At 40.2% G+C, this 26,535-nt stretch overlaps 2 protein-coding genes across 8 annotated transcripts in view; one reads left to right on the forward strand and one right to left on the reverse strand.

Moving 5' to 3' along the window:
• IntS8 (integrator complex subunit 8) overlaps positions 1-11,517 on the forward strand; it is a 62,165-nt gene extending 50,648 nt beyond the window's left edge. For all 7 annotated transcript variants that reach the window (XM_076179568.1, XM_076179576.1, XM_076179536.1 and 4 more), the window contains exons 13-22: positions 387-497; positions 643-796; positions 910-1,006; positions 1,543-1,709; positions 3,254-3,337; positions 3,443-3,611; positions 3,710-3,803; positions 4,035-4,250; positions 4,399-4,581; positions 11,352-11,517. In XM_076179568.1, coding sequence (XP_076035683.1) covers positions 387-497; positions 643-796; positions 910-1,006; positions 1,543-1,709; positions 3,254-3,337; positions 3,443-3,611; positions 3,710-3,803; positions 4,035-4,250; positions 4,399-4,581; positions 11,352-11,468 — 1,392 coding nt within the window. In that variant the 3' untranslated portion in view covers positions 11,469-11,517. The remainder of the gene's footprint in view (positions 1-386; positions 498-642; positions 797-909; positions 1,007-1,542; positions 1,710-3,253; positions 3,338-3,442; positions 3,612-3,709; positions 3,804-4,034; positions 4,251-4,398; positions 4,582-11,351) is intronic.
• Positions 11,518-12,717: 1,200 nt separating this feature from the next.
• The window catches only part of LOC143017698 (uncharacterized), a 54,390-nt gene continuing 40,572 nt past the window's right edge, over positions 12,718-26,535 (reverse strand). The window contains exons 3-4 of the mRNA XM_076172450.1: positions 14,610-14,746; positions 12,718-14,369 (exon numbers count right to left, since the gene is read on the reverse strand). Coding sequence (XP_076028565.1) covers positions 13,904-14,369; positions 14,610-14,746 — 603 coding nt within the window. The 3' untranslated portion in view covers positions 12,718-13,903. The remainder of the gene's footprint in view (positions 14,370-14,609; positions 14,747-26,535) is intronic.

Consider the following 26,535-nt stretch of genomic DNA (forward strand, 5'->3'; position numbering starts at 1 on the left):
GTTACATCAGCATGCTTCGATGTCAGTACTCCTACATACAAATGTCATTATCCTACTAGTTGTGTCACTCCAACATGCTGGTGTGGGTCCCTGTGGCACTACACTGGATGTGCATATTACAAGGGTGCCATTGTTTTGCGTGGATTATGTGCCTACTGCACTATGATTTTGTTATTACATCACCACTATATTGCACTAAACCACAGTACCCACAAGCATGATGTGCTCATTGCTGATCAAAAAACAAGTCATTTTCTTCTTTGAGTGACTCTTGTAATGTTTACGTAGGTGTAAAAATCAGCATTGGGTCCTTGAATGGCTTAAAGTTTATTTTTGCTCCAAGTGGTATGAATACTTTAGTGAGAGTAGAATGATATATTTTTCAGTGGGAGTTACCAATTCCAGTATTCAATACTGTGATGAAGTTAAGTCAAGGACAGCAGAGAGATTTGGTGTACCTTCTCATAGCTAAGTCTCAAGAGTTAGCATTGGCTAAGGTAAAGTAATATTTGATATTTTACTTTATGTTTGTTCATCATATTTTGACTGGAATATATAATTCTATGTAATTCATGTAAGATTGTCATAATTAGTGCACATTGCAGAAATGAAGAATTTTATAAATGTTCTTTTGTATACCAGAGCTATGATAGTGCTCTGGACTTGCTAGCAAAGGCTTGCGATCAGTTATCAAGCTCATCAGGCCGAGAGCCAGTAAGATTGCACAAACTATTAATGTGGATGGTTCTTCGTATCAAAATTCAACGCAATCTCCATTACTCGACTGATATTAGACGTAAGTTCACAATGAAGACAAAAATAGAAATAATTATGATTCAATATAAAGCATACCAGTAGAAGACTTATCCCCTGTTTTTACTTAAGGGCTTGTAACATATATTCTTGTAGGTCGAGGTTATGATGATTTGGTACGGGAAGCAAAACAGTGCATAAGTTCCCTTCATGGAAGGGAAGGTGTTGTACCTTGGACAAGTGTAGTAAACTGGTAAGTCCTTAGCATTTTTATTTACTATTTTAAGTATTTATCTCATGTGGGACACAGACATCAACACACTATTTCTTGCTTGGGCCTCCCTAGTGGTCTTTGCTGCAGGTGACATAAGAGCAATATGTCTCCTTCAAAAGAGACCTGGGGCAATAGATTGAATGATTGATTCTCCTCTATTATAGAAGTTCTCTCATTTTCTCTTCTCTTCCACCCCTCTCCTCTCTTTTCTCCCTCCTCTTTCTCCTATCAACTCTCTTCAGTGTCTTCTCACTCTTTGGGACCTCCCTTTTATCTGTTTAAAAAGAAACATATTGTCTATATAGTATAAGTATGGAGCTATTTCTTCATTGATTAGTAGCCCAAAGGGATTTCTTTAGCTAAAATAAGATAAAAGGGAAGCAAGGGTAGTGGATGGGAGTGAATACTTGCCTTTGACTTGGCTACCTCCTGTATAGGGGGGAAGAAGCCCTTAGTATATAGATAGAAAGTTTTTTTCAGATACTATATCTTTTTCTAATGGTTTACATTCATAGTTGTATGCTGCTTTTGCTAAATGCTAGCGAATGGGACTGCCTACTCAACACTTCCTTCCCTTCCCACCTGGGCAATGTTTCTGTGGCTCAGCCATTAGCTGCCACAGCTCAAGCATTGTATGGCAAGATGACAAATAAGAAGGTTTGGTATGAACTTTGGGATGTAGGTGAGTCATACAGTTATTTGTAATATAGTTGGTTTTTAACTTGTTTATATGTTTTACTTGTATATCTGTGATACCATAGACATAACAACTTAGTTTCAGTTATGCTAAGGAAAGAAAAGAAATGGCATGCAAATTTTGGTCCTATAACACATGGTGAATGCATACATTCATGTAAAGCAACAATTAAACTTGACCGCCTTATTTAGGTATACCTTAATATATCAGTGCAATATTACATACATTTGAATATCAAAAGGCCTTTTCCCTTTTACAAAAAGGGTGGTAGATTCAAAGCATACATCCAGCCTCTATACCAGGTACATCCAAAAACCCAGTCGATGCTCTTTCCATCATAGCTACGTGTAAATGAAAGGTCATCCGTACCCACCCTTCCCCCAACTACCATTACCACCACCACTTTGCTCAAGTTGTGGATCATGGATCACCTGGGTCAGACCACCCACTTTCGTGAGATCAGGTTTTGTGAGAATTCAAGGGATGTGTTTGAGATGAAATATTAAAGAGGTATGGTGGGAATTGTGAGGATAGGTATGTTGTTCAATAGGAATTGTATTTGAGCATCCCTAAGGGTGGTAACTATTTTGATGAAAATTGTACTTTATTTTTTACTTAAGCTGCAGTGAACAAATCTAGGTATGGAATCCATCATAGATGGGGAGGCATCTTGTTGATGAAATTTTGGATCTCAAGGCATTGCATTGACAAACCCAGAAGCACTATATTTCAATGTGTCAGCATCCCAAGAAACAGCATTCAAGTACATGGAATTTGTGAAAATTATCACTGTGGTCAAAATAACATAGTGATATTGTTGATAGGCTTTCATTAGATTGTGTTTGAGATGAAATGTCTTAGAAGTATGGTAGGGTTGGATAGAGTGGGAAACGAGGTAAGGAGGAGAGCTAGTGGAAAAGGAGATGGCAGATAGGGCTGATGAAAGGGTATTATGGTTTGGACACACGGAAAGAATGAGTGAAAAAAGATTAGTAAAAGAGGTGGAGGGAGTGAACTTGAGGGGATGACCAAGGATGAGATGGATGGATGGGGTGAAAAGGGCATTGAGCAAGGAAGGGAGAAGACAGGAGATAGGAGTGAATGGAGAATGGCTGTGTATGGATGATACTGTGATGCAATGAAGGGAGGGTGGGGGATTAGGGAGCAGTTATGTGTGAATGATATTTTGACACAGCCCAAAGCGATTTCTCCCTGTTTTCTTTATTTATGTATAAAAGGACAGAAAGGGGGTTTCGCTTATTAAGTGAAGCAGCCTTTCTGTGGATGTGCTGTCATTGCTTCTGACCCAGAGTATTGGCCAGGATACAGGGATGACCTGTCATCTATGAGGAGCAAAGGTGAGACAGAGGAAAGGGTGGTGGTTGGGAGTGGAGTGGGTGGGAATGAAATGGGTGGAAGTGGGTATATGCCTTTTGACTTGGCTGCCTCCCTGGTAAGGGGGAAAAAGCCCTTGGTATATAGATAAATTTATTTATTTCCTTGTCAATGTCATGGTATTTTCCTTTTAGTTTGTGGTATCTTGATGGTTAGTTTACAACACAAAAGAAGTATTTCTGGACAGAGTATGGCAGTGGAACGGCATCAGGACTCTGGTAAGACAATATATATTTTTAAAATTTTGAGGTTTTACTTATGAAACAAAGAACGAAATATCTGAAATATCTCACACACTATTTCAATGTCTTTCTTGTGATTAGGTGTATTGAGTCGTTCAGCTTTCTTGGAGTTCCTCAGTCATTTGAAGGAAGCAACTTGTCTTTCAATCATTATTTCTCTTCTGGGAAGAATCCTCAATATTCTACTTGAAGAACCAAATCAGGAGATTCATACAGACCATTTAGCAATGTGGCCATCAACCGTCAATCTGTAAGCTGTTCATACGTTTTTGTAATGTACCAGAAATATGATGAGATTTACAAATTATGCATGATAAAGCAATTCTCCTAACATAATGTATTTATTAGTTTGCAGTGTACAGTCAGTACAGAGATGATAACTGAGATGCTCTCCTGGCTGGTGAATTATGCTACAAAGTTGTACCCAACTCCCACAGAACAGGTTTGAATTTAACCCTTCATAATTTAATTACTTTTGGTAATGATGGGTTTGTTAATGCATAATTAGATAGGCAAGATGGAACTGGAAAATGAAAATGTAAAAATATGTTATCAAATAGGTGTTATATAGTCTACAGATATGTTTACAATTACATTTTACAGTTAAAAGTTTTTTACATCAATTTGTAAATTATAATAGTCTTTTTTAAATTATTCCCATGAACTGAGACAGTGTCCCATGGCATATTGTGCAAGTTGGCAATTGACACGTGCAGACTTGGCCTATATGTCAACCCACTACCATCAGGCCCTTGCACACTACATCACAGCCATATTTATTGCAACTGATTATCTGCGTAATGATCCCAGTTCAGATCAAAGTGTAATGAATGATGGTGTATTGAAGAGGATGATTCGCTGCTGTATGCGTCTTAATTGTTATACACAGGTTGGTAGCTTTTACTTAAAGTTTTAAATATCTGAAGTAATTTGAGGGCTATATTAAATTTCTCCAATTTTTGTGATAGTGTTGATAGTGCTTTTATGAATATTCATGTCCTTATCCAAGATACTGATTTTTTTTTTTTTTTCTCAAGGCTGCAATACTGTGCCAGTTTCTAGAAACGATTGACTATAGTACAGCTTTACGCTGTTTGCAAGAGAGAAACTCCGTAGATGCGATGGATGCATACTACAACTGCCTTTGGGATGTTACACTTATTGAATTCATAATAAACATGCACCAAAAACGAGGAGAGATTCAAAGGCGTGATAAAGCGGTATGTAGTAAAATCTTAATTTTCTGTAATGCATATATATATATTATGTGTATACATACGATATATATATATATATGCAAAGTAGACCACTTGGAAAAAGAAACTAATGAAGCAGAGCACTTTCATATATTACATCTTCAGTGCAAAAAGTACATAGTCTAATAGAAATCTATAGATTTTTTTTTTTTTTTTTTTTTTTTTTTGCACTGAAGATGTAATATATGAAAGCACTCTGCTTCATTAGTTTCTTTTTCCAAGTGGTCTACTTTTCATAAGTGAACACATGTACCCATGTTCTTATTAGCATATATATATATATATATATATATATATATATATATATATATATATAAATATATAAACACATATATATATATATAAATATATACACATATATATATATATATATATAAATATATACACATATACATATACCAAGTGCTTCTTCCCCCATATAAGGGAGATAGCCAGGTCAAGGCATACTTCCACTCCCACCCACCACCCTTGCTTCCCTCTTATCTTGCCCACTGCCAAGGTTAGAAGCAATGCTGCAAGATGCAACACATTCACAGCAGGGCCATTTCATATACACAGCAACACCCCACCCTCTCCCTGTCCCCTCATGCAGAAAATAGAGGGACAGGGAGAAATTCCTTCAGGCTGTGTCAAAATATCATTCATGCACAACTATCCTCCACTCATCCCTATCCCCTGATATAAGCACAGTGATGTAAACAGTATAGATTTTTGTTAGATCGCTAGGTTACCAAAGAAATGTAAAGGTTTCTCTTTTTGTTTCAGTTTTGTAATTTAAGAACCATGTTGGTATTTCATTTTTCCATGAAATGATATTGCACAGTAAAAATCTGCTCAGTAGCATGCAGCTGATACTATACAATTTATATGGGGGAACCCTACTGACAAAAGAAAAAATTAATACATAAAAAATAATGATAAAAAAAAAAATAATAATAATGTGGTAGGGGAAGAAAGAATACTGCCAACACATCCATCTTCCTTCTCCTAAACATACTGCCTATTTCTTCCCTTCTACTTTCATCTACCGTCACTGAGTATTCCCACTCAGGTTGTAAAAGGCAGCTAAAATGGAATAGAGGATGGGACTAGGCATCCTGTTTTCTGTGGCCCAAAGAGGTAGATTCCTGTGAGAAATCAAGGCATAAGAGGGACTAGGAGGAGTAATCCAACCAAAAACCTAAGGTTTGGGTCTTTAAATGGTACAGATGAAAGTAGAAGGGAAGAAATAGGCAGTATGTTTAGGAGAAGGAAGATGGATGTGTTGGCATTGAGTGAAACTATGTTGAAAGGGAGGGATGATTTTGAGGGTGTAGTGGAGAGGGTGTCAAGAGTGAGGAGAGGACAAGGGAGGGAAGGGATGGCTATACTAGTAAGTGAAGACATAGGTAAGCATGTGGATGTGTAGAAGGAGGTTTCTTCAATGTTAATGAGGATGAAATTGAAATGGGGTAGGGAGATGTGGGTCTTTATAAGTGCATATGGGCCTGGTAGTGAGAAGAGTGCATAGGAAAGGGAGGCTTTTTGGATAGATTTAAGAGTGTATAGAGTTGTAGGAGAAATGTCAATGTAGTAGTATAGGGAGATCTCAGTGCTAGAATAGGGGATGAACCAATACATGGAATGGTTAGGAAGTGTGGAGTGCCAGGTAAAAATTGTAATGGAGAGTCAATGCTGGAGATTGTTAAGAGAGTTGATGATAGCTAACACTGTGTTTAGAAAAAAAAAGTGAAGCAGAAGTACACATGGGAAAGGGTGGCGGATGGAAGGGGGTTGATAAGGCTTTAATGGACTATGTAATGGTATCCAGGAGAAGAGTAGAAAAAGTTTTGCATGTTCATGTAGAGGAAGGGTAGAGGGTGGAGGGGAGTGGTGTGTATTAGGGATGGAATGGGTGGGAATGGTTTTTGTGCCTTTTGTTTTTTGGCTACCTCCCTTGTAAGGGGGAAAAAGCCTTTGGTATATGTATGTACATGTTCTAAGGGGAGAGAGTGGGAGAATATCAGATAATTTTTTGATGGAAGGCAAGTTGAGAGTGGAGGATAGATGCAGAAAGAGGAAAAGGAAAGAAGGTAAGGATGTGTTCAGAGTAAACTATTTAAATGAGAAGGAAAAGGAGCAGGAGTTTAAGAAGCTGAGAGAAGTGTAGGAGGTGATGAAGGATAGAGTAGAGGTAGGAATGTGGGTATTTCAAGGAGGGAGTAACAAAATATGTAAAGGTAGTGTGTGGAACAAGGAGGATGGGAGGGAATAGAAGGAAGGGTAGTGAGTGGTAGGATGGTGAAGTGAAGAAGGTTGTAGAAGAGACGAAGTGAGTATTCACGGACTAGTTTCAAAGTACGATGAGAGAAACAAATGAGAGGTACAAAGAAAAAAAAAGAAGAGAAGCAAAAGATGAAATAAAGGAGAGCAGATGTAAAATGGGGGAGGAGTATAACAGAAAATTTTTAAAGCAATAGAAAGATGATTTGGATGGAAGCTCAGAGAGAAAAGGGAGGCAAATCAAGTAAATAAATAAAGATAAATTGTGCAGATGGAGACATGATAATGGAAGATAGGCAGAGTATTTTAAGGAGCTGTTAAATGTAGAGGAGGATAGGGTATGAGTGGTGGTAGCCGCTAAGAAAATGACAATGATGGGTGAGTAAAATGGAGGAGAGATAAGAAAAAATGAGGTGCAAATAGTTGTTAAATTTTGTGACATGATAGAAAGATTTAGCTAAAAGGAAAGATTTTTTGGGGCCTTTATGGATTTGAAAAAGGCTTATGATAGGGTAGACAGGAAGGCACTGTGGGAGGTTTTGCAGATATATGGGATCGGGGGAAAGCTATTAAAGGCAGTCGAGTTTTTACAAGAATAGTAGAGCCGTCATCCAGGAGGTGCCAAGGTGAGAGGTAGGGTGGAGGGGAGTGGAATATATAGGAAATGGAATGGGTGGGAGTGGTTTCTATGCCTTTTTCTTTTTGGCTACCCTCTGTGTAGGGGGAAAAAGCCTTTGGTATATGTATGTATGTATGTAGAGCCTGTGTTAAGATTAGAAATGGAGAGAGAGTGAGTAGTTTGAGGTAAAGTTGAGACTGCATCAGGGATGTGCCATGTTGCCACGACTGTTCAGTGTGTACATGGATGGGGTGGTGCAGGAGGTAATGGGCAGGGGACTGTAGATGGTCAAAGAAAATGGAGAAAAGTGAGAGGTGAGCCAGTTGTTGTTTTGTTTACTGATGACACTGCTTGTGGCAGGGTCAGAGGGGGGGGGGGGTTCCTTCCCAACAGAGGTTGGGAAGGAATGCAATAGAAGAAAGTTGAAGGTAAGCGTGGGTAAAAGTAAGGTGATGGGATGTACAAGGGGAGAGGATGGCAGAAATTTGGAAGTAAGTCATAAAGGAGAGAGACTGGAGGAAATATTTACTTAAATGTAATATCCAGGAAAGGAACAATCCTCATTGGTACTATCTCCTATTCTCTATTCATGTACAGTTCCAACTTAATCTATATCCTTGATTTCCAGTTATCATATTTAGATTTGAACTCATGTATTGTTTGAGCTTGGGCTATATCACTTCTAACTAGTCCACATATGCATTCTACATGGAAAACTATATTTCTTCACATCCTTCACATGTGGTCTTTCTTAATTTACTCCCATGAACTCTTAACCCCTTGAGTACCGGATGTGTGTTTTGTGACACCTGCGTGTCACGGCTGAGTGCACCCGCCAGGAACCGAGCGTGCTCCCCGTGACACGCACGTGTCACAGTTATAAGCTGTGTGTATTGAGGGCTCTCAAGGCCTCGGTTTCTAGGTTATTTCTACCCACGTGGTGGCAAATGTCTGTGTTTACAAACATACGGCTCCAGCCATTCGTGGGACGTTTTGAAACGTTTGTTTACGTAAGGTTGACAGGTCGGTAACGAAGGGGTTAAGGCCCTCCCATCTTTAATCAGATCTCTTCTGTCAATGCAATCTATCCCCATTAGTGACCTGAAAACTGTAATCATATTACCTCTTTCTCTTTGATCTTTCAAAGTTGGCAGACCCAGTACTTTTAGTTTTTCCTCATTTTGTTTATCTGCCAGGCTGGGGACCAGTATGGTTACTGCCCTTTGTATTCTCTCGATTTTGCTTATATCCTTCACTCTGTGTGGGGACCATACTACTGACACATATTCCAGTGGAACACCACCTTAATCTTCTGCAGTATGTCTCTATCACAATCATGCTAATATGACTGTCAAGTAACAGGTTGTTTTTTATCAAGACTCCCAAGTCATTCTCCTCTTTTGCTTTTGTAATGGGTTCACTTCCCAAGGAATAGTTTATGGATGGCCTTTTGGCTCCATGCAAAAATGGTGTCTTGCTCTTTTTTGCAATAGTATACCATCCTCCTCATTTTTCACTCTTCTCATGATTTTTGTGTTATGTGCAGACATGTTGGCATAGCTTGTTCCTTCCATCATGTCATTGACATAGACAAGAAACATTATTGGTGCAAGCACTGAACCTTGTGGAACTCCACTTGTTACTGCTCTCCAGCTTGACATCTTATCCTTTATTACTGTCCTCATGTATCTTTCCTTCAAAAAGTCTTTCAAAAAGTATATAGGTACTTTGGGTCATGTGTGGCAGGAAAGTGGAGGTGGAGGTACTTTGTAGATTGAGAGAAGCAAGTAAATGTCATGGGGGATTAAAAACTGTAATGAGAAATAGGCATTTGGGAATGGATGCAAAAAGGAGATTATATGAACAGGTGATTGTGCCGACAGCACTGTATGGGGCACAGACATGGAATTTAAGAGGGGGGGAATCTAAATGTGTTTGAGGTGAAATGTCTGAGAACTATAGTAGGGGGTTACAAAGTTAGAGTGCAAAGTGGGGGTGGAAAAAGAGATGGCAGATAGGGTTGATGAAAGAGTATTGGGATGGACACATGGAAAGAATGAGTGAAGAAAGATAGTTAAAAAGAGATGTGGAAGGCAGAGGTGGATGGAGTGAACATGAGGGGACAACTGAGGATGAGGTGGATGGGGTGAAAGGCACACTGAGTAAGAGGGGGATGTCTGTTGAGCAAGGAAGAAGCCAGGATACAGAGGTGAGTGGAGAATGGCTGTATATGATACTGTGATGCAAGAAGGGAGGGGGTGGTTTAGGGAGTGGTTATCTGTGAATGATATTTTTACACAACATGAAGGGATTTCTCCCCCACTATTTTTCTGCATGAGGGGATGGAGAGAGGGGGTTGCTGGTTAAGTGAACTGGCCTTGCTGTGGATGTGCTGTGTCTTGCTGCATCACTTCAGACCCAGGGCAGTGGACATGATACAGGAATGACCCGTCATCCATAAGGAGCTAAGATGAGAGGAAGGAAAGGGTTTATGCCTTTTGACTTTGGCCACTTTCCTGGTAGGAGGAAAAAAGCCCTGGATATAAAGATAGGATAGTTTTAATTGAGTTTGAATTATTCAATAACATCAATGACAACAACTCGCTTTCAACATGGCATTTGTTGATGTGTAAGATTCTGGAGGATGATGCTAAGATCATTTGGTGTGGACTATTCTAATTATGTATATCAGGTAGTCTTATGCATAGGTAGATTTACATGTACTTGGCAGCAGTTTTATGCTGATTATGTTCAGCTTCTCACTTGGCTTCACTGAATTCCCCAAGGTGCAAGGTGAAAGCCATGTACACATATAAGGAAAGTGGCCAAGTCAAAGCATACACCCACCCTTCATCCATCCCAAATCCATTTCTTGCTCCTTTTGTCATAGTTCCTTGTGGATGAAGGGTCTTTCTCTGTCCCCTTCCAACTGCTTGTGTCAGGCCTTATATTTTAGGATCCCTGTCCAGTGGGAGAGTGACCATTCTGTATGATTGATGGGTGCTTTCCTGATTCTTAAGATGCATGAAGGTAGTGAAGAACAGTATTGCACTTTGTGGAGCAATAGTGCATCTTGATGCTGGAGATGTGTTTTTTGTTGTTATGCAGTTTCTGTCTGCAAGAGACTTTGTTAGTCAGTTGATATAATTGTGTACATAAGTTTCCATGATCTTTTGTGGAATGATCTTTACTGAAGCCATTATTGGTTTGGCAAGTGATATGTATGGTTGATATGGAGTGATATATATAACAAGGGTGATGCAAACAAGATCATAATAAAACAACAGGGTAGGACTCACAGTAATGGGTATAAACTGGACAAATTTAGATTTAAGAAGGAAATAGGCAAGAATTGGTTTACTAATAGGGTGGTCGACAAATGGAATAAATTTAGTAACCATGTAGTAAGCGCTGAAACTATCAGTTGTTTTAAAAAACAATTAGACAACTTTATGGATGGGGATGACAGGTGGTGATGGATAAGGAGCTGCCTAGTGTAGGCCTTATGGTCTCTTGCAGTCTCTTTTATTCTTATGTTATGTTCTTATGGTTGATTTAATTTAGGATCTGTTATTCCTTATGTATAGATACAGAAAGGAATGAGACCATTGTCGGCCTCAGATTCCTCTCTTAAGATGATGATCACAATTCAATCCTTGTAGTTTTACCTTGACCCTGTGACTTAGAGGATGCCCATTTTTCCATATGAGCTCAAATGGTGATCCTGATTGGATCCAAGGAACAGTAATTTATTTTACCATGATTTGGGATTTCAGGTTAGTATCTTTCCTCTATATGTTAAAACCATTATGCAAATATTTGGTTGTAATAAGTTGCATGTCTATATTAACAGATGGCTGTCATTGGATTGCTCGAACTCAACTCCAACAATAATGAAGAAATTCAGAGAGAAGCCGCAAAAGTTCGCAAGCATAGGTTCTTAAGGGCCATGGCTAAACAGTACCTGTGAGATAATTATTTTGTAATATTGTAATAATAAAAGTTTATGTACAAAAGAACCCATTTTCTGTTGACATGAAAATTATTAGGAATAAGAGTATGGAAACAAATCACTGTATAAAAGGCTCTTACACCTGCTCAAAAGATTATTGTTGCCAAACTACCACTTAACAGTTCACAATGGAATTAACTCCCATGTAAGTTAATCTTGTCACATACTCTTCTTAAAAACTTTATCTCCTCATCCTCCTCCTCTCCTGAACCCACACTGCTCCTCCCCAGTGTTCCTTTCCTATTCTCATACACCTTAGCAGCCACACTCAATAGACTGATCCCTCTAAAACTATTACATTATTTTATTGATTTATTTATATATTTTTTCCCATTTTGTAGCAAGACTGCTTTCTTCCAGTCCACCAGGGCATTTCCTTATAGACACATATTGAACAATCTCACCAACCACTTCACTCTCAGGTATTTCAGTTGACATCCTTCTAGCCAGGTGCCTTTTCAGGTTTCATTTCTTTTGGTACTAGTACTTCTTTTTTTAAGACTTATCCTCTTTAGTCATCACAATCCATCCTAGCATCTTCCTCTGTCACAATCAAAGCCACTGTCCTCTGCATTGAGTAGCTTGAGACACTATGCCCATCACTCTTCTGCAGTTCTCTTCCATTACCTCTCCTTTCTTCCTGAATTGCATACATCTCTAAAACAGGAAACTTCTCAATAAAACACTATCCTTGACCCCTCAAGTAGTAGATAAGCAGGAACATTAACATTGACCTCTGATAAAATTATCTCGACTGTACAGCTGGGAAAACAAGTTCACCTCTAAATTGTAATGGCTGTTTTCTGTTTTTGTTACCAAATGCCAACAATGAAAACACCACACCAATATATGCCAAAATGTCATATGCAGAGGAATGTATGCCACAAGCCTCTTGTTTAAATTTGGTTCCAAACCTTAGTCTGCATGGGTCTGGTCTTGATTCATGGTTCAAACCTGTAAGACATCTTCATAATGTAAACTCAATAATATGAACGAGTCTTGTCTATCAATATCTGTTGCTTTTACGTGTTTTGTCGTAATAATAAGCAATGATTCAATTAAGTATACATCCTTTATACATGTGCTGCCAGACAATTTCCACTTACAACTCAGTTTCAGCAAACATTAATGGCTTGTGTCTGTCATGAGGACGCTTTTACCTAAAATGGTTCAATGGGCAGGTAAGAAAGGAGGAATAGACTAAAAGTTTCGTTTGGTAGAAATGCTTTATTGTGAATGGCACAATGTATAAATAGACTAGCAGAACACACAGGAATCATGACTAAAGGAAAAAATAATTCTATTTCCCTCATGATTGTTAAGTACAAAACGGATACACGACCTGTCACACTATTAACGTATACCTGGAAGGAGCCAGAGTGACTTGATTGTACTTTGCTGCAGATGTAGATCATTCACAGGTGAGTAACAGCGAGGGTGGTAATTTGCACACCAAACTGCCAAGTACAACAGACGTTAAGACATCAAGGAAGGGTCTTCATCCACACTATCATCCTCTCTGACAATATTTTTGTGCGTGTGTATGTGACGACTGCCAGAAACGCAATAATAATAAAATAAATGAGGGAAGGTCTATACAAGTTTCATCTGACACTTGGCAGATAGAAAAAAAAAGGCAGGGCTGTTAGGTACATAACTATATCAACCTCTTGTTGGCTACAGATACTTGGTTTCAGGCTGTGGTAAAATTGATATATTCAATGCGGGACCACTAGGATAAAGAACAGTTAAATATTTAGGCACAGTCTGCCCCGGGCACTTTGGTGACGAGTACAATGCTTCACCATTGCAACTCGTAATCTTAACTTAGTGCAGGACATAACTCTTGCCGCCAAAAACAGAGTAAAATGTGGCAGGTTAAGCCATCTTGAGCAATACTGCCGTTCTGCTGCGTGGCCATAGGATATGCATAAACATAAACGTCTATGTCTGAACACCGTATATATGTTATCGACTCTACCACGTGTATACAAGTTAGTCGTCGACTTCTTTCAAAGCTGAGCTGGCCGTACCCGCCAGTCATCTCAAGTCATGTCTCCAGACATGTTTCTCAACGTCTGCCGTCAGTAGCTGATCGGTATTCCTAGAGCATGTCTTCTTTGTTCTACCTTTGTTACGACAAAATATAATTTAATATTCACATATGATATGGTTTATGATATGATATGAACTTGGAATGTTACCATGATTTCACGAATGGTAGAGGTGATCAGCTCGGACCATGGCAAGGCGCGCCAAAGCGCAAACCTGTCGAGGAAAGCAGTGATTGTCATGATAGTACAAACGTGACCTGATCACGTTCTGGTGAATAAAAATCTCTCTGTATACACAGGAGATAATATCAAGCGACCCAACGCGTTCCCGCGGGGAGCTCAGGAGCTAGACTCTGCTTCGCTGTGGAAAAGAATCTTATCTGTCAAGTGTGGGGCAGAAGCGGACGGTGTGAGGCTAGCGCATGGGCTGGGCGTTTCCACGTATAACTTCTCCGACTCGGACGTCGATAAAACAGAAGAAACTCTTCTGAAAGACGACCTGGCAAGGCTACTCGTTTCGATAACTAACTCCGGCCCACGCACAAGCTCGTCGTCACCCCCACTGCCACCGCACGGGAAGAGTTCGTCCTCTTCATTGGATGAGGAGCGCCTGGAGGCAACGCTGACGTAGCACGGCGCCGTCGAGGGTGACTCGAGACACGAGGAGGTAGCCGTCGACTCGAGGCACGTGGTGGAGGCGAGGACGGGGTTTGTGGCTTCGAAGTGGTGTACCTGCGGCAGGTCATCGGTGGTGGCGGAAGACTCGACATGAGGCATTGAGAAGAAAGACCCGAGGTCTTCGTATCTGTAGGAAGGAAGTCAAGATCAGTGACGTCACGCATTGCAGTTTGCTTGCCTTCCAGTGAATGGCAGGTTAATCAACAACCAAATGTGCAAAAACTCAACGCTTTATCAGTACATAAATCACGTGATCTGTGAAAACATTATAATCAAAGTGCTACTGGTAGTGCATGGCATTACTATGATCACTGCTATTAGCAAGTTTTGAAAGGTCTCTACGATTTTTTTAAGTTAAACAGCTTACCTGGGCGGTTTTTCGCATTGTAGGGAATAGTAGTCGGGAGGGGCTCCGTCAAGGCGCAGGATTGTGTCGTAGCTGGGTGGCTTGTCCTCTATATCGGAGATGGTGTTAACGGTCGAGGTGCTTCCATTTGATCCGCCCTGTTGGCAGAAAAGAAAAACATATATATATATTGCACATTGAACATGAATACACACACAACACTGCCTCGATTAGCAACGACAAAAATAATGATGGATCAGGGTGAATTATGTTAAAAAAAAAAATCAAAATAAATAGCAAATACGTCATAGAGGCAGTGTTTTACAGTCAAAACGGATGAACATATGTCCATCGTTACGCTGCGCTTTTGGATTTCTTAATAACTGGGTATGACCTTTTTATTGTGTATAAAACATAGTTTTGGATTAAGGTGAACATTTAATAAAATCCATCATGTAAATAATATTTCAAACGAAACAGCGAATGCATTATGGTGTCCTGCCCAACAATGCATCAGGCAAATGCCCAAGCCGTTTATTTTTTCCTTTAGACTTCTTGGTAACTGGGTATGGGAAATGTTAGCTCGCTGCGTCCGCTGTGTTGACTTGGCGGGGATTCTTCAGGATTTCTAGACAATGAATCATTGTTCGTGTACTGACACGCATACACCGTAGTTATACTGTTTCGTGTATAATCGTGTTAGATATCGGACTGTATATAGATTCTCGGTCCAGATAAGGTGACGTACACGTCGACAGTTACGAACCAGAACGGCATATGTGCCTTTACAATATCAACTGTCAAGATCAGGCTTGAATCTTTGGCCCAAAGTCACTAAATTCGGTCATGCAACAATATTTGTTGTAATCAAAATTATATCAGCCAATTGTTGAAAAGTCATGTTATAATACTAGGGGGATATACATAAACAGCTCATCACGAATTAGCATGTAGGGCAGAAAACCATCGAGTCACTCATGTTAACAAATATTTTGTATTAATCCTTTCGTGAGGAAAGTTTCATCTGGGTCAATATCGTCTGGCATTAATTAGCTAAGAAGACGGGCGGTCATGTTATTGTTTTGGTTAATTTACAAACACTTAATCCTGCGCCATTTCACGTGAGGGCGTGTACGGGGATACTATACGCATATATGCGTTTGTATACTCATGAGCCTGCATTCTCGTTGTTATAAAATTAAGCTGGTTGCCAAACAGGCAATGTGGCGCCCGCCCATTTGATAAATAATGACGCTCTTGTTGGCAAGACTGACTGAGCTTCGGAGAGGGGGGAGGTCTGAGTATTTATTTTCAACCCATTCCGTACCGACTAACTCTTTTCCTCTTGTTCTCGTTCCCGCCAGGCTAATTTATTCATCCACTAGGTGGCTATTTCCTTTTCATTATGGCTGCCGCCAGACTGTTTCATTAATTTCCATGGTGTCTTTCTGAAGCCAAGAATGTCGAATGTATGGGTGGTGCCTGTACGTTCTACAAATGTGTCCCCAGATATATTTACTAGTGTGATATTCGTATGTTTATGTTGACGTGCCTATAACAGTTTTACGGGATTTTGTTTAACCTTTATAAAACATGCAAATGGCGACGATAGATTCTGGGGTTAAGTTTCCTTAATTATCTGAATGAAACCGTTCAAGGTGATTTGAACGATGACGAAGTTGTCTTACAAAATTAAAAATGTCGACTTTATTTCCTTTAGACTCGGTCAATTACTTTAATGAGTTACTAAGATCGTAAACTTAAAAGTAGCTCGCATTTATGGGTAAATTACGAATTGTACGTATTCATTTCGTAGTAGTGAGCAATTCGTACGCGACTAACCTTGGGCGAATGTTTCCAGTGTTCGATCACAAGCGTGCACGTTTGTTCTTGCCCACGCGTACTGTTGCGAGAGCAAACCTGATGACTCCCAAGCGAGAAATGGCCTTCGACTGAAGTGACCATCTTTCGCTTAAACTTCCGCGATCCACTGACTTGAATAACAGGCAATCAATCCTCTGATTTATTTATTTGTCTCATCGGTTGTGTAGACTGTTGCATCAACATATTTCAAGTGATGTTACATTTATTTAATTAGTAGTCGTGGTCTCAACCTTCTTTATACTTTGAAGTGACTTGCACCTTCCGTTAGCGCTATTGGGTGAATGTGTACATCGACAGCACTGTGGAGAAAACTGTTATCAGCTAAACTCATCCAAGACTTAGCAGTTATTATAATTATTATTTTTGTATTATTTATTATCATTGTCTTGCTTTCTTGAGCGAGCCATGACATAATTTTTTTTAGATATGGTACTGCACTACTGAACGAGTGTAGGTGACGAGAAATAAGGCCAGTTCCAGTATATTTCGCCTATTGATATTATTAATTTCTTGATTAAACTAACCTTTTAGGTTGTATATTTTCATTGAAACGTCATCTGCATCTTCAATCTTGCTATCGATGCTCCTGTACGCTGCCAATCGGTCCACAACATATGAATATATTATTACGAAATTAACATTTTAAGTCTGACATTCTTTTCAAAGTGGTGCTTCGCTCTCACCTCGCACTACACCAGTTGTCGAGTTAGTGGCACTCAAAGTATTTGCGCAAAACATCCAGTATGTATGTCTGCGAGCATCACTGGACTGGCATTTGGAAGGCGCTTACGTTATCTCCATTTCCGACTAGCAGTTTCCTTCCACGCTCAGAATCATAATCCCCCAACCACCCCTCTCTCTCTCTCGACCAGTTTACAACACATTCACATCAGGTGTTGCCTCGTGAACGCAATCGGACACCGCTGCCTCTGAATAAAAGCCTTTGTGGACGGCCTTCAGGGTGGAAATGCTAAGGCCGTGTCGAACGCAAGACGATGCGTCAGCACCGAGGGACAATTTCAAAATATTTTTCCGTTAACAACAAAGACTGTGTCGACTATCGCAGATAACTAGTTTTGTAAGCCGCAAAATACGGCCACGTGCGATTTGGTGTATCCTAGTATCAAACTGACCATGACGTGGAAACCTATATTCGAGTAGATTTGTTGTCAATTGAATGAAAAAGTCTACTTCATTCTTTATTTTCCTATACACACACAGCTCATCATCTACAATGCTGATCTCTACATAGCGTTAATTAGAATAAAATATTACATTGAATACCTTTGCCAATGGTAAATAGTCTTAACAACTGCTGTAAGGACGTCCTAGTGTCATGTGCACCAAAATATAACGTCAAATGACGTCACCAGTGGGACACGAATAAAAACCATTTCGTTCTACTTATCCCTTTCAGCTACAAGCTTCAGATTTTGTTCAGTCAACGCCAGGCTATTTAATTCAGCAGAGTGGGGCCTTGTATAAGGCGAGGAAAGATTTATGTAATCAGTAACATGCAACGGAAATGGTAAAGTATTACTTTAGTCTTCTCTGTCCATCCCTCTTTGCAAGTACGGAACGATGTGTTCTCGGATCAATCATTGCCTGAATTTCACAAAAAAAAAAAAAAAAAAAAAAAAAAAAAAAAAAAAAAAAAAAAAGCAGCCCCACAGCAGCTGGCAACGGTCGGCGTAGCTTTCCAGAGAGAGATCTGAAATCAGAATTAGGACTTTTCGTTGTGATTGTAAGGAACTGTTTCTAAACGACATCGATAGAGACCGTGAAGAAGTTCATGGGGTTTGAAGATGGCAACATCATCAGCCTTAGAACATGATAACCCACGTCACTCAGTATATCAAAGTTATCCTTTATTTTAAGTCACGTGGAAAGGGTCGTGACGTGAATGGGTTTCCAGAGATTACTGTGTGACTTTGACGTCAAGTTATTCGTTCGGTCGGCCAGACTTTCCGGTGTCCCGCTAAAATGGGTGCTACCCGCGTCCGAACCATTATTCAAAATACGTAATATATCGATATTTCTTTAGTAGATACATAAATGTTTCTCCCCTTTTACGGATAATAAATGCTTCCAGAGTATTTGCAATCCCAGTATGTTATAAATGTGATTAGGAGAATTCGATAATTGTTCTTCGTTCCGTTATTAATACAAAAACAAGAGCACACATGCGTGCAAGACGACAGGACAAATCCCAATGACACTCGACATAACGTCATCATGCGTTTAAAGCCAACCCCATGTTGTGACGGTACCCGTTAGAGGTTTCGTGATTTCATCTTGGTTGTCTTGTGTGTGTGTGTGTTTATACGAGGTATATATTCTACTGATATCGTATCCAATATTTTGGATACGACAGTTAAACCTCTTTACGATGACGCAGGATTTGTTGTATCATGAGCCTAACACGAACTGGTTTTCCCAGTGTTCTAATTCTACGCATCGCTGGAAAAAGTAACCAAGACACAAGTGTGTGGCATGGTTAAAGTAATAAAAATAGAACACAGCATCACGTGTTCTCTTGGTGCAATCTGTATATCACCATGACCCAGTGTCCTTGCTCACACCAAAACATGACCTGGCAGCCGAGCCGTTGAAAAGCAAGTCGACACTGGAGGTCTTACCACGTGACCAGATACCGTGACCTCACACAAACGGGGACACTAGAATATGATACGTTCCAGAAAATGTACTACATAATGAAACTTACAGGAACTGGGTTATCGTGAAAATATTGACATTACTTAGTCTGGTATCGATGCTGTCTTATTATTATCATTATAGCCCAAGTAACTCCATTTGATTTTAATTATCTAGTTCTTCTGTGACGTTGATAATCTTGCACGTGACCTAGGTGTGACGCTATGGAGGGTTCGTCCCAAAACTGTGATGTCATGAACAAATGTGACACTGAATTTACACATAACACAAATGTGACGCCATGGATATGTGACCCATCTGTGATGTCTTGGATGCCACACGTTACGGGTAGATTCCAGAGAACTTTATTCAACTCACACAGATGTGTGGCATACCTTATTTCATTGCTGCTAACAGCATACAATTGTGTTCCAGTTCAGGGATGCCACGCAAGCCAAGATGGTAAAGGTTGCGGACGCAGACGAACACCGCAAAAAGTTGAGAAATTATCTGACCTGTTTCTTTACTAAAGCGGAAATTTTAAGCCCTAATGTTCCTGAATTTATGTCTCAAATTTCACTCATTTACATTTTTCTATATTCCCCCCATGTGTTTATTTATTATTTCTATAATTATACATATATTTTTTCTTTCTTTTTGTTCTTGCTGTGATTGTTAGCCAAAGAAGTGAAATAGAATTGGGTCTCAAACTAAATTTCGTTAGGTTGAAAGTATCGAGTCTACAAGGCCATTTTCTGAGGTTCTTTCCTGCCCAGAACTTCCGGGGTGCTTGAGGCGGCAAAAACTTGCCCATCGTCCGCCAACCCAAACCGGAATCTAGATATGGTCATTCGCCTTTTCCTCTAAATAAAAGTAGTATCAACGTTACAATTAAGGTATGAATAATAACAAGCCAGCTTACTTCGAACTGTAATAATAATGATGATGAATGCATGTGGTTGTCTCGAGTCGGGTTGCTTAAACGTAGTAAATATTTAAATCGAGCAAGTCGGTTGTCACACCACTTCATGACGTCATGCCAATTCTGAAAGCCACTGACCTTTCTGTTATTTTGACCATGGTTACGACAAAGCCACTGCGTTTGGTCTTCCGTTTGCAACTTCCACAAAGCAAAAGAAAAGCGTAAGAGGATGTGGACATTGTTTCAGATAGAACAAATAGAGGTGAATACGTTTGTTCATGATACAAAATTCGAGTTCATTGTTGTTGACAAATGGCATCTGAAACACGATATGTTATCGGTGCGGTGTGCACCATTTGCGTTCAGATTGGAGCATATTAGTATCAGATTACGCAGAAGCCTCCAACTGGGAAAAATTAACTAACGTAGGCGCCTCGAAATTTCAAAAGACCGTTGGAAATCGAATAATATCGGCTAACGGTGATTGTCACTCACCCTAGCCGTTCCAGTATAGAGGGCAAAGGTTATGGTTTCAGCCTGATGAATTCATTTTAATACTGGATACCTAAATTTTCCATTCACGTTCATAATTTTATGAAATTTGTAAAGACTGCACGTCTTCATAAAAACTTGCTAAATAAATTAAAGTAGGATTATGGATGGAATCACACTTGGAATTGTAGTTATATATGGTATATGTCTTGATTACTTTCGTACTGGGTGGCACTTTTCCTTTGGGTCTAGCTGCCGCCAGGCTATTTTATTAATTTCTATGACAACTTTGCCTGAAACTGATTATCAGTCAATCTGCCTTCCCACACCACAACATATATGCTTAAACGCGTGTGCTCACGTTCGTCTGGTAATGAGTGTTACGATTGTGTAGCAATGTGTGGGATTTGTGCTAACGTCTGTATCACGTAATCATGAACAGAAGTTTTGACCCACCCAGATTTTTTCATGATACAAAATTCGAGTTCATTGTCAGTTATTTTTTTATCTATCCAAGAAAATTACCTAACTGTGAGCTAAATTTTATAAAGAAAAATATATCACGTATTCGACAAAGAAAAAATAATGACGTGAACTGTAGCGTGGGTCATTTTTTTTTGCTCGTGATTTCATGCACATGTGACTTTTTCGTGTGTGTGTGTTTCACATCGCCCACATACCTGATCGAGCACAGCTAACATATATATACGTGGGCATCAATCATGTGTAAAGTGTGTTAGCGATCTCTGTGGGTGTCTTGTCTCAATGAGTGAACTTTTGTGGGTTGCTCATGTGTGTATCCACACACAGAATGTGTACAAACGTACATGTTTTAACGTGCATATTCAATACTGGTTCCCCTGACATTTTCGAATTCGCAAGACCGCTCCCACCTCCGTCCTCTTCCACCCCCGGGTTGTGTTCCAGCAACACTCGAAGACTCGGCATATCCTGTAGGCGACATCGCATCAAAGCGCCCACGCCTCGCAGCTACGAGACGTTTCAATTGGAAAAAAGGTATCCGGCGTTTGTTTGCACCTTCCATAAAGGCGGCAGGTCAACAACTACAAACAAGTTCGTGTCCACACACACCACAACGGAGAAAAAAAAATCCTATGAATGAAAGCGGATCTCAACCAGGCGCTCGTGCAGACAACATCCCACTTGTGCATTTGGCAGGTACCGCTTGCTGGACCAGACAACCAAGGAGCCCACACCACTTGCGTTCACTTGACAGCAAGCAACAGCCCAACAGGTCTATATTCTATTGTAGTAATACAAGAAGGGGACAACGCTCGTGGGGTCCTACCTCCTATCTTAATATTATAGCTCCCTTTATTGCACTGCCTTGTTGTGCCTTCCAAACCCCCATCAATATCTGTCAGATTTACCCATCCCTTTCAATGTTCCGATCGTTTATGTCGGCAGGCCTGTATGAGAGTACGGGTAGATCACCGAGAAATCATATTTACCTTTACTCAATGAGTGTTTCATTGTTCAGTTGTATAATATGGCCTGTCGGGGTCGTGGGAAGAAGACCAAGATTTTCTTTTTATGATCGCCTCCGTTTGGATGCCTAAATCGTCGGAGGTCGGGAAGGAGGGGTGGGGGGGATAGTTCCCCCCTCAGACTTGACGGTTATCATAAACATAACATCGATCTCCCGTCATCTAAACCCAAATGTTCATGAGTGTGGGGCATTTCACCGAGAAATAAGACACGTTAGAATTGTTCGTGCATACATGGAAATTAAATTAGTTGTCCTAGCCTCCGTGGAACCTATCAAACCGTATCTTTCACATATCCTTCAATTAATGTTTGGAAATCATTGTCACTGCGATGGAAGGAATATACCAAAAGTATCCACGCTATATTATACAAAGTAAAATTATTTTTCAAAGTACGTGATATATATCTAATGAATACATAAAAAATAATATTATTTCATTATTACTATTATTATTGTATAAAAACTGAGTGGATCAACACATAACTTGATGGTCTTCATTCAGGCGTTTTTCAAGCAGATTAGTGGTAATCAAACAGCAACATCAATAATTCGTCAGACCATGGAACGTCCACCAACATCAGCCCATATGGCACGACAGACGAAAACAAGATCGGTGTTTACTGCTGCATCCGCAAGATGCTCTCTGTTAACCACCAACCAATTGCACAACTTGCGACAGCTGTTGGCGAGAGGTAAAGTTGTCACATCTTACCTTGGAACCCTTCCACGATAAACAAAAATACTACTCACAAACAAAGGAAACCCTATCCATAGGGTAGTTTTAGAGGTATCGTTCTGAGTAAGATATTTGTGATTTTATCGCTAGCGGAATAACGAAATTTAGCGCGATTTTCGATGGTACTGTGACGACATTCAGACCAATAGGCTCACGGCGTCGGGAGGGTGCGAAAGGTGGCTCAAGAGGTCGGTTGGTCTGTGGATGGTGTGGGCAGGATTTTTTTTTTAAGGGAAGAGGATGAAGAATACAGATGGTGCCAGCAAAGTGATATGTGCAAATTGGTCGCATACGAGTGTATGAATGGTTTCGACACAACTGAAAGAAAAAATATCCGTAGATGGCAGCCAACTGCAATGACGTGGGTTTGATCAAATGGTTACAATAAATGGAGAATATTTATTATGGCTACAGCAGAACTGTGTCCACGGCTTATTAAGAGAGTGTGGTTTTAGTTAAAATGTTTCTCCCGGTGAAGGGTATGGATTAGTACAGGTGGCAATTATTGCTTCTGCAGGTGGCCAAAATTAGACAGGAATGTTGTAGCGAAGGGTTTGAACAGTGCATAATCGGTACGGGTGTGTGTAGGTTGTAGGTGCGTGTACGCGCTTACGTGTTTGTAGTCAAGGCCTAACCGTTGGTACGACGGGTGAATTTGTTACTCCAACATCAGAGGATGGTTTCTCGTACAAGAGAATAAAGAGTTGGGGGTAAATGAAGGTAGGGGTATGAAACAACATTTCTGGACAACGAAAGATGAAACAGGAAATGAGGGATGAGAATACAGCTCGAGATCCGGGGTAGGGCCTGGGAAAGAACTTTCACCTGTGCCCACCGTAGAACGACAGGTGAGAGCGCGCACAAACTCTCCAGGGTAGAAATTACGATCATCAATAACCTGTCTCCTCACATTTGGTCGTAATTTCGTTCCTTTGGGCGCCATTATTCAAGGTAGAGTGATTTCTGGAGCAAGGATTTCTGAGTTAAAATTATTGCTTCTGTTTGCTTTAGATCATGGTAGTGTACTGAGACGGACTGTGATATACAACATAAACAGAAACCACAGAGGGTGGATCCAAGACGATATCTTATCCGTGTCGTCACCATTTAAAGCGATTCAAAGAGCTGAATATTTGTTCTGCGCAGTCATTGTGCACGACACTTCGAGCAAGTAAAGTCGACACAATCCAACCTAGGGTTGAGTGGTGATCCTTGGTAAAACGAACCAAATTTGAACTCCCGTGTACATTTGTGTGTATGTGTTACTGGTCTTGGGGCATTGCTGAACTCGTGATCGACAGCTGCTTATGTAAGCCGATCTATGTGCATTGCTGGGACACTCCAGACCCATCCCATTTATCAAGGACAGTAATGGTTTGCAGTGCGCGCATGCGTGCGTGTGTTTTGACTGCAACTGTGGGCGTCTCCACGGCATCCTTGTCTACACATACCTTCCCTTGCCACACCTGTCCCAGTGTTCACCAGTTGATCTCTTCCTATACAAGTTACGCTCTTTATTAAACCATGACGTTTCCTAAGTCTCCTGTTAATCTATTTCAAGTGTGTGTGTGTGTGTGTGTGTGTGTGTGTGTGTGTGTGTGTGTGTGTGTGTGTGTGTGTGTGTGTGTGTGTGTGTGTGTGTGTGTGTGTGTGTGTGTGTGTGCGCGCGTGTGTGTGTGTGTGTTGGATTGTGCACCCTCAGATCCTCAACAGAATCTTCTTTACTTCGCTCCCTCCCACCTCCCTCTCGTACCTTAGTTCTTCGCTGATCCTCCTCCCCCGTTTTCTGTGGTTTTATATTTATTTGCAAAATGCATACCAATTAAAGTTCGATACTAAAATATGTTATTATTTGTGTGTCGTTAATTTTTCTATACAGTATTTGAATTGGGTTAAACACATTTATTCAACTTCCTTCGTCGCGTAAATGGATTCCTTACACAGGATGAAACAAAACATCCACAACAGACAAAATACTGCTATACAAATCGTGAATAACAGCGATAGTACTTCACAATATTCATCCCTGTGGACATATCAGTATAATATGTACTCGTCACCACATATTTCATAACTCTCTTCAAGGTTTGTCCCCTCTCTTCCTTCAACCACGTCTCCGCCACCCAAGTCACCTTCTATTCCTTTCCCTTTCGTTGTGGGATGTTGCACCAATGTTAGTCCTTGGCTCATTTGACTGGACACGTCGCCATATGGTCACCTTTCACTCCCAAGCTGACCCTTCAGAGTTCGAAGCAAACGCAACAAGGACCTGTCGACACGTGCCTCCTGCTCACGGAGCTTTCTCGCCGTTACACCCGCCCCCTACCTCCCCCTCCTTCTTTCTCTTTCTATCTCGCTTATACGCGCGCGCAAGCCATGGGTGTTTAGCAACTCAGCGAAACAGAGATGGAGTTCCACTCAAGGCTTGAAGTGCATCACAACACACTCCTGTCTCCCTGGAGCAAGATGGTATACATGTGTGTGTGTGTGTGTGTGTGTGTGTGTGTGTGTGTGCGTGTGTGCGCGCGCCCTCGCGTATAAGGTCAGCATACCCACAGAACTATGGAGCTCATTCGGAATGTAATATCTGCTGATTACGAGCTCAAAATCTAAAGACATGCATGCTCGTACACCCTCTCCAGAAAATTATCCTGCACTCAGTGAATATAGATACTCATATAGATCCTTAAAGTTCAGAATGCACAATGGGAGACGTTTTTCAAAAATCCAAGCAGAGAAAAAAAAAATGCCGACCATTCCCACGACATAGTTTTGCTATGGATATTTAGCAACTCAGCGACATAGCTTTTTGGTCATGGATTTATACTGGTTACATAACGAGTGTTTAGCAACTCTGTGACATGACTTGTGTGTGACAAAAACACTATTTCTTAACTGAATAAATCGTCTGTACTTCAAAAACAGCTCCGACTATCACCAGAAATTTTCGGAAGTGTGACGTACGAATAGTCAAATATCGCTATTCACACGCCATTGTTCGTCATTGTTAAACATATTGAATAGCTGTGAGAAAAAATAAGTGATGGTCTGTCGTGTAGCTAGAGTGTGTAAAAACGGTCAAGGAATGTATCAACAAAACGAAGTGTCAATAATTTGGATTTCCAGGTCTAAGCTTCCAACAGCTGTCGATCTGCCATCCTATTTCTGTTTTGGGATCCTCCCTTGTAATATATCGTATAAAAATGCAGAAGGTTCCCATATAAAGTATAAAAACCCCTCCCTCTATGAGTGCAGGATATTCAATAAATCATATTACAGAGACGGAATTATATATATATATATATATATATATATATATATATATATATATATATAATATATATATATATATATATATATATGCCTTTAGGTAATAGATTTACTTGTATACTGGTTACATCATTTAATAGTCACTTTTATAGCGCAATAAATATCTTCCTAATAATCTTTATATCTCAAAATTATAATTTCAATAAAAAATTTTCCTTTATGCAAGACTGTATGCAAATTTCAGCTACATGCGTTCATACAAGTTTATATATGTGTTGCATCACAACACACTCCTGTCTCCCTGGAGTATATATATATATATTTTTTCTCAGTTACTGCCGGGGTAGCTAAAGTCTATCCAAACTTTTTTGTCATCTCTCATGGTCTAGTTCACGATTCTGAAGAGTAATGGGGACGTTCCTCGCACGCGAGAACAACCCAGCCAATTGATTGTAGGTAACCTATGTAACGCACATTT

This window comes from Oratosquilla oratoria, chromosome 3 (genome assembly GCF_046742065.1).
Source record: "Oratosquilla oratoria isolate Oo_2021 chromosome 3, ASM4674206v1, whole genome shotgun sequence".
Classification (NCBI taxonomy): domain Eukaryota; kingdom Metazoa; phylum Arthropoda; class Malacostraca; order Stomatopoda; family Squillidae; genus Oratosquilla; species Oratosquilla oratoria.